This window comes from Ctenopharyngodon idella, chromosome 3 (assembly GCF_019924925.1).
Source record: "Ctenopharyngodon idella isolate HZGC_01 chromosome 3, HZGC01, whole genome shotgun sequence".
In the NCBI taxonomy this organism is placed as follows: domain Eukaryota; kingdom Metazoa; phylum Chordata; class Actinopteri; order Cypriniformes; family Xenocyprididae; genus Ctenopharyngodon; species Ctenopharyngodon idella.
In genome coordinates this window covers 286,616-303,701 of record NC_067222.1, presented here as the reverse complement: position 1 = coordinate 303,701, position 17,086 = coordinate 286,616, and the positions used below count along the sequence as shown (strand labels likewise).

General features: G+C 38.3%; 2 protein-coding genes and 1 long non-coding RNA gene across 8 annotated transcripts in view; 2 read left to right on the top strand and 1 right to left on the bottom strand.

Moving 5' to 3' along the window:
- Positions 1–17,086, top strand: part of LOC127509451 (gastrula zinc finger protein XlCGF57.1-like) — a 100,392-nt gene that overhangs the window by 30,016 nt on the left and 53,290 nt on the right. The gene's annotated exons all lie outside the window — the stretch shown is intronic.
- The window catches only part of LOC127509466 (gastrula zinc finger protein XlCGF8.2DB-like), a 49,983-nt gene that overhangs the window by 3,124 nt on the left and 29,773 nt on the right, over positions 1–17,086 (top strand). Inside the window, exon 2 of one of the 6 annotated variants that reach the window (XM_051888248.1) lies at positions 13,276–13,286. The exons of 4 other annotated variants lie outside the window; for them this stretch is intronic. In XM_051888248.1, the coding sequence (XP_051744208.1) occupies positions 13,276–13,286 (11 nt within the window). Of the gene's footprint in view, positions 1–1,101; positions 2,647–13,275; positions 13,287–17,086 lie in introns of those variants that run through there. One more of the 6 variants, XM_051888243.1, reaches the window with a different exon arrangement.
- Positions 1,288–17,086, bottom strand: part of LOC127509484 (uncharacterized) — a 55,280-nt gene continuing 39,481 nt past the window's right edge. Inside the window, exons 2-3 of the long non-coding RNA XR_007929244.1 lie at positions 13,532–13,571; positions 1,288–1,357 (exon numbers count right to left, since the gene is read on the bottom strand). This is a non-coding gene — a long non-coding RNA (uncharacterized LOC127509484). The remainder of the gene's footprint in view (positions 1,358–13,531; positions 13,572–17,086) is intronic.

The following is a 17,086-nucleotide window of genomic DNA, read 5'->3' as shown; positions in this document are numbered from 1 at the left end:
CACACACCACTTAAATGTAAAAATAATCATTCATAAAGTTCGAAATGTTTGAAGCGAATTACAAATCTCGCATCATAAAAGCATTCTGAGCTGAGGTGCAAGTATATTTAACCACTTACATGACTCAGCCAAATGCACGAGCGCTGTCCAGCAGTCTTCTTCGTGAGTGTTTGTGTGTGGTTAAAAACTAGCCTAGAGCGCCATCTGCTGTTAAAACTAAGCTCAGAATCGATTAGACCGAGAAAATATCAGGATTGATCCAGATTCATTGTATCGATCGATAATCAATGTATCGTCCCAGCCCTAGTGTTTTCTAATAATTCAATGGCCTGTCGCCAATCATTCCTTGCGTATTTAATGCATTTACAGATAATGTAGTGACTTGTAACTGTCATATTCACTGATTTAGAGGAGAGTGTCATTAAATAGAGCTAATATGAAGTGGGTTTTAATGAAAAAAGTACAAGCAGCGATTCTAGTAGAGCATTTGTGATACCTTGTGCATCACATCTATTGTTACATTTCATGTTGATTTGATTGGAAACATAATTATTTATTACTGTCATTGTTCCAGTTGAATTTATCGCAATTAGTGTTGGGCGATATGCTCCATTTTCATATCGTCGCATCGTCAGCCTGTGTGATTAGCGATACACAATATTTTGCGGGGCGAGGGGGCATACTTGTTTGGTAATTTACCTTGCTTATTTATTTATTTATTTATTTAGACAATGGGTCTATCTGCAAATGGGTGTTGTACAGGGTAATGCAATATTTTATTAGCATCATAAAAGCCTTCTCTAAAAACTCGCATGACTTGGTCGGATAAAATGTTTAAAACTTCATAGTTTTAGAGAGAACATCCTCATATTTGAAATGTAGCCACAAGTCTGCTCATACAGTGTTTTTATTCGTTTTCGCGGATCTGTGTGAATGGGGATCGTTTTGACAATGTTGTCGTCTGTACTTGAAACTTTTTAAAAAATGCAAAGGAAAAACTTTTTTTTTTTTTTTTTACATTGTCGTGTAAATGTACCCTAATTTCCTTTTATTTTCCATTTGTCCCAATTGATTTTCATCCTTTTAATGTTTTTATTTTAGGCCTGATGAAAGTGAAAGAAGAAAAACCAGATCTGAATGAAGTGGAGGAGAAATATCAGCTTCAGAAAGCTCATGATGTCACCGCTGAAGAAAAACCATTAAGTTCCTCCAAAACTGAAAACAGTTGCTCACAAAGCAGCATTCAAATAACAGAAGTCACAAGACTTTTCACCTGCTCTGAGTGTGGAAAGACTTTTAAACATAAAAGAAGCCTTAAGACTCACATGATAATTCACACAGAAAAAAATCCTTTCACCTGCTCCCAGTGTGGAAAGAGTTTTACAAAGAAAGGACACCTTAATGATCATTTGTTAATTCACACTTTAGAAAAGCCTTTCACCTGCCCTCAGTGTGGAAAAACTTTCACACTTAAAGGAAACCTTAAGAGTCACATGTTGATTCATAGTGGAAAAAGGCCTTTCACCTGCTCTCAATGTGGAAAGAGTTTTACATGTAAAGGACAACTTAATGATCATTTGGTAATTCACACTTCAGGAAAACCTTTCACCTGCCCGCAGTGTGGAAAAACTTTCACACGTAAAGGAAGCCTTAAGACTCACATATTGATTCATGTTGGAAAAAGGCCTTTCACCTGCTCTCAGTGTGGAAAGAGTTTTACATGTAAAGGACAACTTAATTATCATTTGGTAACTCACACTTCAGAAAAGCCTTTCACCTGCCCTAAGTGTGGAAACACTTTCACACGTAAAGAAAACCTTAAGAAGCACATGTTAATACATACCGGAATAAAGCCTTTCACCTGCTCTCAGTGTGGAAAGAGTTTTACACAGAAAGGACACCTTAAGGATCATTTGTTAATTCATACTTCAGAAAAGCCTTTTACCTGCTCTCAATGTGGAAAAAGTTTCACACGTAAAAAAAACCTTAAGATTCACATGTTAATTCATACTGGAAAAAAGCCTTTCAGCTGCTCACAGTGTGGAAAGAGTTTTACACAGAAAGTACACCTTAATGTTCATTTGGTAACTCACACTTCTGAAAAGCCTTTCACCTGCTCTCAGTGTGGAAACTCTTTCACACGTAAAGAAAACCTTAAGAATCACATTGGTACGTATCATTTGTTAATTCACACTTCAGAAAAGCCTTTTACCTGCTCTCAATGTGGAAAGACTTTCACATGTAAAAGAAGCCTGAAGAAGCACATGTTGATTCATACTTGAAAAAGGCCTTTCACCTGCTCTCAGTGTGGAAACACTTTCCCACACGTTTTACCTGCTCTCAATGTGGAACGAATTCACACTGAAGAGATGCCTTCTGTGTGAGAAGAGTTTTAAATGGATCTTGAGTCTCAGATCTCATCTGCACTATTCTCACTCTGCAGAAAGGCAATTTCAAGGTACAGTAAGCAACGAGCTGCACGATTCTGGATATGAGAATTACGATTTTTCTGAATATACAACTAAACAAAATAACATGTAATTTACTAAAGGTAAAAATATTAATTGCTGGAAAATGTTTGAATGAATTTTTAAAAAATGGTTTTGAATGAATTCAATGACTCATTAATAAATACTTGTTTCATTACAGGATGAATCAGTGTTTTTGAACAAATCTTTTGAATGAATGATTCAATGACAAAGACATTTTTTAACAGTCACATGTCGCCACCTAGTGGCATGATGTAATTGATACAACCGTTATTTGACGCACCATGTTCGTTTCAAAAGGTGGGTCGCTCTCTATTTTGATCGCTATGGTAGACATTAGTGTTTATATACTAACTTTAAACTTTTATATCAGTACTTCTGTAATAAGTAACACAGAAATAACTACAGTGTGGTTCAAAACTGCTCTCTCTGTCTCTGGCAGCACGAACACAGATTTGAATTTTCCGGTATGATTTATTAAAGGTTTAAAAGACGCGGGCAAATCGTTTCATTAATAAAATAAGATCGCGTAGGTGCTTGAATCGAAATCGCAATCTTTTTATGATTAATCTTGCAGCTCTATTGAGTGATGTTATAAAAGAGAAAAGGTAACAGGAATATCACTGGGAAAGGAACAGTTATGATTCATTTACATGACAGTGGCGTTTTGGGGGTCTAAAAATGCAAACTTTTGAAAACAGGTTTCAAAGTGTACGTTTTTGAAAATGATTACTGTTATCTTCTCCATGTAAACTACAATAATGCAAATTTGTGAAAACGGTGATATCATGCGTATTAAGTGTTCAGTCTATTAAAGTGACCGCCAACAACTGGCCTGGCATGAACAAAACAGTGTTTTTAGTTTTTTTCGCAGATGCGTGTGAACAGATTGTTTTGATAATGTCGTCGTTGTATGTACATCGTTGTGGTGTAATCATATACTTACCTTAACTTACTTCAGTTAATTTCCTGTTCACACCAGATTTGAATTTCTCATTAATTTAAAAGATTAGTTTACTTTCAAATGAAAACCCCAAGTAGTTTACTCGCACTCAAGCCATCCTAGGTGTATATGACTTTCTTCTTGATGATTATATTAATAAATATGCTGATGCATCCAAGCTTTATAATGGCAGTGAAGAGGGGTCACAAGTATGAAGCTGAAGAAAGTGCTTCCATCCACATCCATCCATCATAAACGTGTACTACTGAAGCGTTTGTATATATATATATATATATATATATATATATATATATATATATAAAAAAATCCCTATTTAACAAGTTATGAAGTAAAATATCTAGCTTCCGCCAGACCACCTTTTGTATTCAGTGTATAAGAAAGTGTAAAACTCTCACAGTTCAAAAACTTATGCTACGTCCAACGCCTTCCCTATTCAACTTACGTAAAAAGTGTAACTGACGCAACGCCAGTTTACAATTTCTTCGTAACTTCAATACGGAAGGCAGTCTGGTGGAAGCTCGATATTTTTCTTCATAACTTGTTAAATATGGATATTTCTTTTACACAAACACATCGCTTCACTTCAGAAGGCCTTTATTAACCCCCCCAGAGACGTGTGGAGTACATGTTTATGATGGATGGATGGATGGATGGATGTGGATGGAGACACTTTCTTCAGCTGCATACTCGTGACCCCCATTCACTGCCATTATAAAGCTTGGATGCATCAGGATATTTATTAAAATAGTTCCGATTGTGTTCATCAGAAATAAGAAAGTCATATACACCTAGGATGGCTTGAGGGTGAGTAAAGCTTGGGCTAATTTTCATTTGAAAGTGAACTAATGCTTTAAGCAAATTCATATGAAAATAACTAAATGCACATGGATTTCTGATCAGAACTGATGATTCTCAGACAACATCCAAACATTCTTTCATCATGTGAGCCTTCACATGCAAAATGATCCGTTCAGTTATGAAGATATGTCAAACAAACGTACACTCCATAAATATCTACCAATGTCCACCAAGAAAATGGGAACTTGTAGTGTAATGTACTGTGAGGAGGTACAATTTAGTTTTTTACAGAACTTCCGTTTTTCTAGAATTTTCTTTTCACTGTTCACTATATGACTTCACATGAAAGAAATGTGTAAAAATAGACATGCAAGTGTGAATTTTCAGTTTACATGTAACACATTGCTACACAAATAAATGTACTGTATACATACAAGTGTGCATATTCTTTCTCTGTATACTATAGCATTGACTTTTCTGAGTAAACTTTTACCTACCATTGAAATCTCCCAGCCAGCACAGACATGTGGGGCCCAAATGGATTTCACCTGACCTGGGCTATCTAACTGGGGCCCAGCCTGTTTTGACCTCAGCTTCCACATGGGTTTGCCCAGATTAGTGTATAAAATGAATACAGATCAGTGAGCACACTACAGGGTGATAAAAGTAGTACTGAATCAGTGTTGGATTTAATGAGATAATTCAGTGATTAATTGAGTGATGATTGAGCATTAGTGATTACCAGATGATAACAAGCAGAATCACTGAGAGAATCAACAAGAACAGAAAAAGAAGAAGAGGAAAGCAGAAACAATATAACTCGTTGATGGTTGCACAGGATCACTCCATTAGCTCATTTGCCATTTCCACTCAATTTTATAGTTCTTCATGAAGCTTTACGAATCTTTTGTTTCAAATCAGTGGTTCGGAGCCTGTATCAAACTGCCAAAGTCACGTGATTTCAGTAAACGAGGCTTCGTTACGTCATAATCGTTTCGAAAGTTTTCGAAATTTCAATCGTTTATGTGACTTTAGCAGTTTGATACACGCTCCGAACCACTGATTCAAAACAAAAGATTTGTAAAGCTTCGAAGCTTCGTTTTGAAATGGCCCATCACTAGATATTGTTGAATAAAGTCGTTTTTTTGGCGCACAAAAAGTATTCTCGTCACTTCATAACATTAAGGTTGAACCACTGTGGTCACGTGAACTGTTTTAAATGCATGTTTAGTACCTTTCTGGGCGTTTGAAAGTGTTAGTTATCTTGCTGTCAATGGAGGCCTCACTGAGCCATTGGATTTTATCAAAAATATCTTAATTTGCGTTTCGATGATGAAGATGAAGGTCTTACAGGTGTAGAACGACATGAGGGTGAGTAATTAATGACATAATTTTCATTTTGGTGAACTAACCCTTTAAGCCCAAAGTATACTTCACTTTTTTTTACACATACGCAAGGGTTAGTGTTCTGTGTGTGTGACACGAATTTCGTCATCAGAAGTGTATGCGTGTACTGTATGCACACCGCCAGATTTTTGTAACCACGTGTACTTGTATGCACAGGTTGCAAATGCGCATTTAGTTTTTTGGGGAGTAATTACTTTATGCACAAGGTGGCAACCGTGCCCTGGGGGCAGGGGGAGGTAGTCAAAGAAAACCTGCATAAACAGAACAGACCAGAACGCATGCAAGCCACAGCGACAATGGAGGCCTACAATGACGAGAGATTGTGCAAAGAGGTTAGAAAGTACCCTCATTTGTACAACTCTAGCATAAAAGAATACAAAGATGTTTACATAGGTTGTGACTCATGGAAAAGGAGTATATAGTGATGCCCCTGCTATAGTGATGCCCTTGCTGGTTGCTGAATCTTTGAATATTGCCAAGATTATCATAACTATACCATGGTACAATGCAGATTTATTACCCTCAATCATAATGTAGCATTGAGCCCTAGTGCAAAAACTGTAACTCCTGATGTCACGGGTTAGTCCATAAAGGTGAAGATGACAGTATAGTTGTAATGTACTTCAAATAGTCAAGCAACTTTAACAAAAATAAAAGAAGACTCAACATAACAGTATGTATCAACAAAACCAACATCAGACAATGAACAGAAAGAACTGAAGGGCTTAAATACACAGGCAAATGAACTAGATACAAAACAGATGTGCTCTAAGTAACACTTAAAGGATTAGTTCACTTTCAAATAAAATGTTCATGATAATTTACTCACCCCCATGTCATCCAAGATGTTCATGTCTTTCTTTCTTCAGTCGAAAAGAAATGAAGGTTTTTGATGAAAACATTCCAGGATTTTTCTCTTTATAGTGGACTTCAATGGCCTCCATGGTTGAAGGTCAAAATTATAGTTTCAGTGCAGCTTCAAAGGGCTTTAAATGATACCAGACGAGGAATAAGGGTCTTATCTAGCGAAGCGATCGGTAATTTTCGAAAAAAAATCTAAATGTACATGCTTTATATAAACAAATGATCGCCTTCTAAGTGCTTCCGCCAAAACCTCACTTTCGTATTCTTCAAAAAGCTTACGCTGTATGTCCTACGCCTTCCCTATTCTACTTACAGAAAAAATGGAACTGGCGCTGCGTTTGTTCCGTAAGTAGAATAGGGAAGTGTAGAATATTTGTATTTAATACACAGTTTACCAAAAAGTGTCCCTATTTTGCTGGTTTCACCCCTATTTAATGTAACGTCAGTCATTCTGTGAAATGTAGAATGTTTATGAAAAGTTAAACATAAACATTGGGGAACATTCTGTGATTTTCACTGAAATATTTGACTGGAAAAAATTTGTAATCTCTCGTTTCTCTTTTCTTCTCACTCAAGCCTGTAGGCTATTGATATAACTCGAATCCTCATAGGATAGGCTATAATTTTAGCAAATTTCAAAGTCCTTTTCATTTCTTTGTGCAAATATTTTTTAAAGGAAAAGAAACGGTTCCCCCATCCCAACCCAAACCAAACCAAATTATTTTCCCTCCTCTCGACACTTTACACTCCAGTCCAGTGGGTGGCGGTAAGACACATGCGTTTGTTTGCCAACCACCATTAAACCTCAGAGGAAGAAGATTAGTTTTCAGCATGATCTCTGGTGTTGTGTTGTGGAACTGGTTTAATACAAACTGTTAGAAGAGTACTTTTAGTATATAGAAAGATACATGTTGAATCAGGTCAGTAAATACCTGTAATATTCCCATCCTCATAGACGTGAGTAAGTTTGAAGCAAGCAGGAGTATCTGGAGGAGTATAACTGAACTGAGATCTGCTGCTGTGAAGATGGTGTTTGTTAAAGAGGAGAGTGAGGAGGACATGACTGAACCAGAACCCTGGAGAATAAAACACGAGGAACAAGAAGGTTGGTATATTCTGTATTCATCCTTAATGACTGTTGTGCTACATTAAGTCTTACATTCTTTAATGTAAAAGTAAGGCGTTAATTAACATTAAAATGTCTTAAATCCACGTTTCAAAGGTCTTAAAAATACAACTGAACATACGATTTAAATTTTATTTTCCCTCGTTGCTTTTTGGAATCGTGGCGTTATTTGCATTATTGTAGCGCGAGAGCTCGCGGATTTCCTTTGCTCGCCCACAAAACTGGACGCGCGCTCTCCACTATATGCAGTGCTCTCTCATGAACTGCTTCTCCTTTCAGTCAGATATTGTGTGTGCGCTCAAACTGTGTCCTGTGCACTCGTGAATCTTCTTCTGTTCTTGCATTAGGAATTATTTTTTGCTTCTGGATTAAACGTTGTCAAAAGTTATTAACCAGTCAAAATAGACTTCCGACTGACCGATGAAAATGCCTCATCTTATTGGCTGAGTGAACTGCACCTGGAATTCTTTCGACAATCATATTAATTTTTAATATCTTTACAGTTTAATATTTAATAAATTTAATCAAATGTATATTAGAAATGACTTGGATTTTTGTACATAAATAACCTAGTCTAACTGCATACTGGTCAAACCCCACTGAACAAACAGAAAAACATTTGGTTTTTGTTTACATTTGTGTTGAGAGAAAAAATAAATAAATAGTATATATGTGTATATATTAAAAAAAATCTGTTTTAAGACAGAACTATTTAGATCAGGGTCAGATCATCATTCCCTAAATACTTAATCTTGAGACTAAATATACCACTATTGGGAATTTCACATATTAGTTATAATATTATAACATTATATTCTATGGATTTAATGTATTTTAAGATAATGTAGTGACCTGTAACTGACCTGTCATACTCACTGGCATACTTATTTGATCATTACCTTGCGTATTTATTTGTTTAGACAATAGATTGCAAATGTGTTTACAGGGTAATACAATATTTTATTAGCATTTTATCAGCCTTCTCTAAAAACTCACATGACATGGTCTGATAAAATGTTAAAATTTATAGTTTTAGAGATAACATCCTTGGATTTGAAATGAAGCATGTGCAGACTTGTGGCTACAACAACTACAACAATGCAAATTTGTGGAAATAGTGATGTAATGTGCAGGGGGTTAAATTGGGATTTGTTATGTGGGGGGGGCTCTGTGGTTTCAGGCTTTCCAGGGGTGCATGTGTATGCGAAGACTACAAAATCATATCAATTGACAAACTGTAAAATATAACAAGTTGAAAAATGCTGATCAAAATCATTCTAGATGCTGGTAGTGTGCAAAGCTACATCTGATGACAATAAAATCTTTCTGTAGGCCTGTGCCTTCTCCTTTGTGTCAGTATAAAATATAAGATTGATGCTACCATTAAAATAGAGAATATAAATTCAAAATACAGTGCTCGACATCAAGCCTTGTTTTGTGCTTGTCCTTTGGACAACTAAATTTGTCATTTACTTCTCTGAGTAAAAAAGTAGCTTGTCTGGAAAAAAAAATAGGATTTTGTTTTTGTGTGTGTTGTAAATATAATTTATTCTGAAGCAAGCAACATTCTCATCAGTGTTCTATCAGCAGTGACATATTTAAATCTGCATATTTGTGATATTTACCCTGAGGGCATTTTATTAACCTTTTATAAAGGGCATTTCCTCCCCAATCTAACTAAATTTATGTTTAATCTTTTATTTCAAATTCTTACATTTGATAAATTAAAATAGTAAGACACTATAGGGCTGTTACCAAATTAAATAATTTACACTGAAAAAAGTACTACTGCATTCAATAATGTTATGAGATTATTTAAATATTTTTGATTATACAAATAAGAAATGTTGGTGGGAAATTTATACTTTTAAACAAGGAATTAAACTGCCAATAGATGGCGGCAAATGACCGTCTTATAATGAGTGAGCCACTGAGTCATTTATTCAAATTCAAAAGGCTGAATCATACAAGAATGAAGCGGTAGTTATGAATGGGCCAACCGATTTGTTTAAAACGTTGAATCATTCAAAATGGCTGAGCGTAGCTGCGAGATGCACTGGTTCTGCTTTGTTTGGAACCACTTTCACTGCTACAATAGAACAAAAAACAGGCAATATTGCACCTAAAACATAAGTGATTAGTATTAACTACTTGTTTATTGAACTGTTATATGCATTGTGAATACACCTGTTGGGTGCTTTCTTCGGTTACCAGTTTAGGTAACTGTAGCTTTCTGCCAGCAGCAGATGTCATCAGGTGGTACCCAACCTTCCTTGAGTGTTTCGACCCTTAACCACAACACTCTCCAGTTGGTGGGTCGGCAGTGGTGGCCAAATCACTGCCCATCTGCTCCTGGCTTCCAGCTTTCTTCCTCTCTCTTACTCTATATCCAGCATGAAGCTCGTTCAGCCTCCTGTCCCATTCTATCAGTGCTTCTTGCTCCTCTCATCCCAAGCCTAAAGCTGACAGCAACCGCCATGCTGATTTGGCAGGAAAGCCTCTACAACCTATTTCCACAGGGAACAGCCATGCCTGCCACCCCTTGTTTTTGCACTCCTGGATTAACGGCTGATATTTCAAGGCTTTCCTCTCATGTGCCTCCTCACAGCCCTCCTCCCATGGCACGGTCAGCTCAACTAGGATGATTTTACGATCTTTGTCTGACCACAGAACGATATCTGGGCGAAGAGCTGTGTGGATCACTTCCGGGAACTGCAGCCTCTTTCCGACATCAACTCTCATTTCCCAAGAGTTTGTGGCCTGCAGCAGGTTTGGTTTTGCTGTTGCATTAGTTGCGAAGGGCCTAGATCCCTCCTTGATGAAGGTGATAGTTTTCCCCTCACCTGTGCCACTTGGCCTCTTCTTACACCTCTCTCGCTCTATTGTGTCAGCGAGGGACAAGAGTACCTTGTTGTAGTGCCACCTATAACGTCCTTGGGTTAAAGACGTTTTGCACCCTGACAGTATATGTGCCAGTGTCCCCATTTGACCAAAGAGCTTGCAGTACGGGTCGTCCCTCAGCCCCCATGTGTGCAGATGAGATGGTGAAGGAAGAGTGTCTGAAAAGCCTGAAAAGCCTGGGATGCCACCTTTCTGAATGGAAGTATTAATGTAATTATTCTGCATCATATAGGTGGTCAACCTTCTTGCAAGTACTGAGAAGAAAACTTTGCATTCCACGCTCAGGAGGGAAGTTGACCTGAACTGGGCGATTGTGGAGGAACCCTCTTCTTTTGGGATAAAACATCCCTCTGCCAGCTTCCAGCTTGCTGGAATTGACCCCTTGGCTCAGATCTCCCTCAAAATCTTTTATAACTTTCGCAGAAGTTTCAGGCTTTTCTTATGTACCTTATATGGTATACCACTTGGGCCTGGGGTACCTGATGCTTTGGCTTTTGGATGATGTCTTGGATTTCCTGCCAAGTCGGTTCCTTCACATTCAGCATGACTGATGGATTGACAGGTCTACAAATGTTCTGGTTGGCTCCTAGACCTTAACCCCTATTGGGGTCATTGTGAGCTTCTTGAAGGAACTCCTCTACTTCCACCCTTGAGCTGGTTAATCTGCCAGTCTTGACCTGACCAAAAAAAGAGTCCTTGTGAAACCATACTGGTCTTTTACAAACTGTGCTCGCCTCTTCTCTTTCATCTTCCTCTGCTGCCGAAGGTATTCTGTTCTTCGAAGCTTGCATAGCTGTTCCCGCAGCTTGCTTGTTAGATCTTTTATACCTTCCTTTTCAGTGGGTGAGCTGGTTTTAAACAGTTTGTTGAGAGCTTTTATTTCCTTCCTCAGGCAATGCATCTCCCTTTCTCTCCTATTTGGTTGCCGAGGAGGTTGGGGGTGCTCATTCTGCTTGACTGGCCCAAATCTTTCTTTGGCAAGGTTGTATACGATGGTTGTGAGTGAGTCGATTTTCCTGTGGACTGGGCCTGTTAGAGTGGCATCCAAGATGCCATCTAGGTCATCATCGAACTGTGCCCATGCGATGTTGTCTGATGCTTTTGACCATTTAATCCTTTCCTTCCTCACCGAATGGATTGGAGAAACTGGAGAGGAGCTCGCTTAAGTCACTGGTGCTGGGGCGATACCAGTGCAAAGAGATTTTCAGCTCTGTGGTGTGCTTCCTGGCTGAAGTTCTCCTTCTTCTCACCGGATACTAGACCCGTGCACTGCACTTGCGTTGCTGATGTTCCGCACCTAGACTTGCTCTGGTGTATCTCGAGCCCTTTGATGTTTTTACAAACTTTGCCACAGTGGCATCTTACTGTGAGATCCTCTCCAGTCAAAGTTGTTTGCTTCAGCTTTCTCGTAGTCGTATTTCCTGTCCTAGCCGTTACCGGATTGACTGTCCCGCTTGGTCTCTCATCCTAACCCCCCCCCTCGGGACACTCTGGTGGTATTTCTCATCTTGATTTTTCGTAGCTTGAGTGGTGCCCTCTTGTGAGTGCTGCACACAAGGTTGCTAGCCTGGTGTGCCCACGCCAGTCTTTCCTATAAGTCAGCTGTCTCTCCAGCATCACCGATCTTCCTTGGTTGTCACCCAGTCTTTCCTGGATGCCACTGGCGAACCAGACTTTGCATTGTGAATACACCTGTTGGGTGCTTTCTTCTGCCAGCAGCAGATGTCATCAGGTGGTACCCAACCTTCCTTGAGTGTTTCAACCCTTAACCACAACACTCTCCAGTTGGTGGGTTGGCAGTGGTGGCCAAAATCACTGCCCATCTGCTCCTGGCTTCCAGCTTTCTTCCTTTCTCTTACTCCATATCCAGCATGAAGCTCGTTCAGCCTCCTGTCCCATCCTATGAGTCGCGTGCTTCTTGCTCCTCTCATCCATGCCTAAAGCTGACAGCAACCGCCATGCTGATTTGGCAGGAAAGCCTCTACAACCTATTTCCTAATAGATGAAATTAGTGTCACAATTTCAATCGAGGTGATATTCAGGAAATCAGCACTTTCGGTTGTGTGATGCTTAACTTTATCATGTCGTAAATAGGCTATAAAAACCCCACGTATTGAATTTTTATTGCCCATGATAACTGAGTTTCTTTATGATAACTGAGTAACTCAGAGCTCATTTGTTTTGAATTCTCCTCAAGAGGTTGCGTGAGCCTCAACAATCACCACCAGTACATTACATATAGGGCCTATTGCTATCCACTATCAATCGCCACTTAAGCTAAATGAATCATTTTCGTGCTTTGGTTGTTATTGACATTTTAATCAAGCTACTTATGTGGTCCGGCAAGTAAAATTCTCTTTCACTTCAAAAAATCCACTTGTCCTGCAGACCCGGACAAGTGCATGTCGAGCCCTGGTAAGCCTATGTGCCGGGGCTCAGCCCCAGACAGCCCCAACCTATTTAACCCCTGGTCATGCACATGTGTATTAAGTGATTCTTTACAAAGTGACATCGCCAACTACTGGCCTGGCATGAATAATAGAGTGTTTTTATTCATTTTCGTGGATCTGTTTGAATGGGGATTGTTTTTATAATGTTGTCGTCTGTACTTAACTTTTTAAAAAAAGTTTCAATTTTTAGTACATTGTTGTGTAAACGTACCGTAATTTCCTTTTATTTTCCAATTGTTCCAATTGATTTTTATCATTTTAATGTTTTTATTTTAGGCCTGATGAAAGTGAAAGAGGAAAGAGAAGATCTGAATGAAGTGGAGGAGAAACATCAGCATCCGAAAGCTCATGATGTCACATCTGAAGACAAACCATTGAGTTGCTTCAAAACTGAAAACAGTTGCTCACAAAGCAGCATTCAAATAACAGAAGTCAAAAGGCTATACACCTGCTCTCAGTGTGAAAAGATTTTTAAACATAAGGGAAGCCTTAGGACTCACATGTTAATTCATACTGGAAAAAAGCCTTTTACCTGCTCCCACTGTGGAAGGACGTTTACAAAGAAAGGACACCTTAATGATCACTTGGTAACTCATACTTCAGAAAAGCCTTTCAAGTGCCCTCAGTGTGGAAAAACCTTCACACGTAAAGGAAGCCTGAAGAATCACATGTTAATTCATATTGGAAAAAGGCCTTTCACCTGCTTACAGTGTGGAAAGAGTTTCACACGTAAAGAAAACCTTAAGAATCACATGTTAATACATGCTGGAAAAAAGCCTTTCACCTGCTCTCAGTGTGGAAAGAGTTTTACACAGAAAGCACACCTTAAGTATCATTTGTTAATTCATACTTCTGAAAAGCCTTTCACCTGCTCTCAGTGTGGAAACACATTCAGACATAAAGGAAGCCTTAAGAATCACATTGTTACATATCATTTGTTAATTCACAATTTAGAAAAGCCTTTTACCTGCTCTCAATGTGGAAACACTTTCACATGTAAAAGAAGCCTGAAGAAGCACATGTTGATTCATACTTGAAAAAGGCCTTTTATCTGCTCTCATTGTGGAAACTCTTTCACACATAAAGGAGGAGCATTTCACCTGCTCTTAATGTGTAATGACATGAGAATTCACACTGAAGAGATGCCTTACACACGTCAGTTTTAAATGGATCACGAGTCTCAGATCTCATCTGCACTATTCTCACTCTGCAGTAAGGCAATTTAAAGGAGCTGTAAGCAATTTCTGAGAAACGCTGTTGAAAGAGGATTGGACCGAGCAGCACAACACTCGTAGCCAATCAGCAGTAGGGGGCGTGTCCACTCAAAATGGGGAAGGAGAGAGTGAGAAAGAGGGGAAAAACTGTAGAAAAAGAGATGGCTGAGAGACATTATAAAAAAGAAATGGTCACAGATAATATCACTGGAAAAAGAACAGTTATGATTTTATCCGTTCATTTACACGACAGTGGCATTTTGGGGGCCTAAAAATGCAAACTTTTGAAAACAGGTTTCAAAGTGCAAGTTTTTGAAAATGATACTGTTATCTTCTCCATGTAAACTACAATGATGCAAATTTGTGAAAACGGTGATATCATGTGAATTTTGCGAATATTTTTTTTTCCCTCAAAACTATAAGTGCAGGTCTCAACAATTAGTTTCCTGTTCACACCAGATTTGAATTTCTCATTAATTTAATCGTCCAGCTCTAACTAATCCTTTAATCGAAAAGAAAATCGAAACCGAAATTCAGAACCTCTAACCGATGTAATTTTCCCATGTTGGTTATTATGGTTTTTTTTAATCCTGTTAATACTTCCCACTTAAAAACCTATGCTGCGTTCACGCCACCTCGAACTTACCGAAATGTTGAGATGATAACACGTGACGTTATATTCGGAGCTGTTCACAACATTTGGACTGGAAATTATGCGTTTCTATGGCACCACTATAAACGTTTAATGAATCTACAGTGGTCAGGTGGTATAGCAGCCACGTGGTACATGTGGGAGCTTTCAGAAAACTCCCAGCTTACAAGCTGTAATTACGAGCTCTATGAGGACGTGACCACTTTTTACTAGCTAGCTACAGGAATTACGAGGTGACGTGAACGCACCTTTACTACCGCGTGTGTAGCCACGTGACTCCGCCCTGAGTCAACACACAGAGACAGTGCATGAGCGGTGAGCCTTGTGCCTTCACTAAACTTTGTCAGTTGTATGTATTTTAAGGTTTGGCAGTTTGGACATTCAAGCGATTTTAGATGACGAGATATTTTAATAAATATCCTGATGCATCCAAGCTTTATAATGGCAGTGAACAAGGGTCATGAGTATGAGCTGAAGAAAGTGCCTCCATCCACATCCATCATAAACATATTCCATATGGCTCTGGGGGGTTAATAAAGGCCTTCTGAAGCGAAACAATGCATTTGTGTAAAGAATATCCATATTTAACATTTCTTTGTAACTTGAATATGGAAGGCAGTCTGGCGGAAGCTCAATATTTTACTTCATAACTTGTTAAATATTTTTTTTTTTTTTTTACACAAACACATCACTTCGCTTCAGAAGGCCTTTATTAACCCCCCCAGAGACGTGTGGAGTATGTTTATGATGGATGGATGTAGATGGAGACACTTTCTTCAGCTCATGCTTGTTAATCCTTGCTCACTGCCATTATAAAGCTTGGATGCTTCAGGATATTTATTAATATTTCTCCAGTTGTGTTCATCAGAAAGAAGAAATTCATATACACCTAGGATGACTTGAGGGTGAGTAAAGCTTGGGGTAATTTTCATTTCAAAGTGGACTAATCCTTTAAGCAAATTCATGTGTTTTGGCACATGTATACAAAGAGTAAGTAGAATTTACAAAATAACTAAATGCATATGGATTTCTGATCAGAACTGATGAGTTGATTCTCGGACAACATCCAAACATTCTTTCATCATGTGAGTCTTCACATGCAAAATGATCCATTCAATTATGAAGATATGTCAAACACACATATACTCCATAAATATCTACCAATGTCCACCAAGAATATGGGAACTTGTAGTGTAATGTACTGTGAGGAAGTACACTTTAGTTTTTTACAGAACTTCCATTTTTCCAGAATTTTCTTTTCTCTATTTCATGAAAGAAATGTGTAAAAATAGACATGCAAGTGTGAATTTTCAGTTTACATGTAACACATTGCTACACAAATAAATGTACTGTATACATAGAAGTGTGCATATTTTTTCTCCGTATACTATAGCATTGACTTTTCTGAGTAAACTTTTACCTACCATTGAAATCTCCCAGCCAGCACAGACATGTGGGGCCCAAATGGGTTTCACCTGGGCTATCGAACTGGGGCCCAGCCTGTTTTGACCTCAGCTTCCACATGGGTTTGCCCAGATTAGTGTATAAAATGAATACAGATCAGTGAGCACACTACAGGGTGATAAAAGTAGTACTGAATCAGTGTTGGATTTAATGAGATAATTCAGTGATTAATTGAGTGATGATTGAGCATTAGTGATGATACCTGATGATGATAAGCAGAATCACTGAGAGAATCAATAAGAACAGAAAAAGAAGACGAGAAAAGCAGAAACAATATAACTCGTTGATCGCTGCAGAGGATCACTCATTAGCTCATTTGCCATTTCCACTCAATTTTATAGTTCTTTTTGTGTGTTTTGCTTTTGTATTTATTACAAAATAACGAATATTAAAATAAATGTTAGCAATTTTATTGCACTTAAGTATTAAGTATAGCAAGTCACAAAGTCTCTTGCCATTTAGGAATTTCATAAAAAAATAGCTAAGCCTAGATTTTACTGTGGAAGGGAAACCATCTTGAATTTTTTCAGCATTTATGACACAGATGCAGATATCATAACAATCTATCAATAAATGCACACACGTTGTCCTCTGCTTTTAATGCTAGAGCTGCTACTGACTGAAGAACATGCTGAATAACACACAGAGTAAAATACGAGGAGGAGCCGAAGCCTGCCGCCGGTTTCATACGAGGTTTAAAGGGGACTGAGGCGATCATGAATTAAAGGGTTAGTTCACCCAAAAATGAAAATAATGT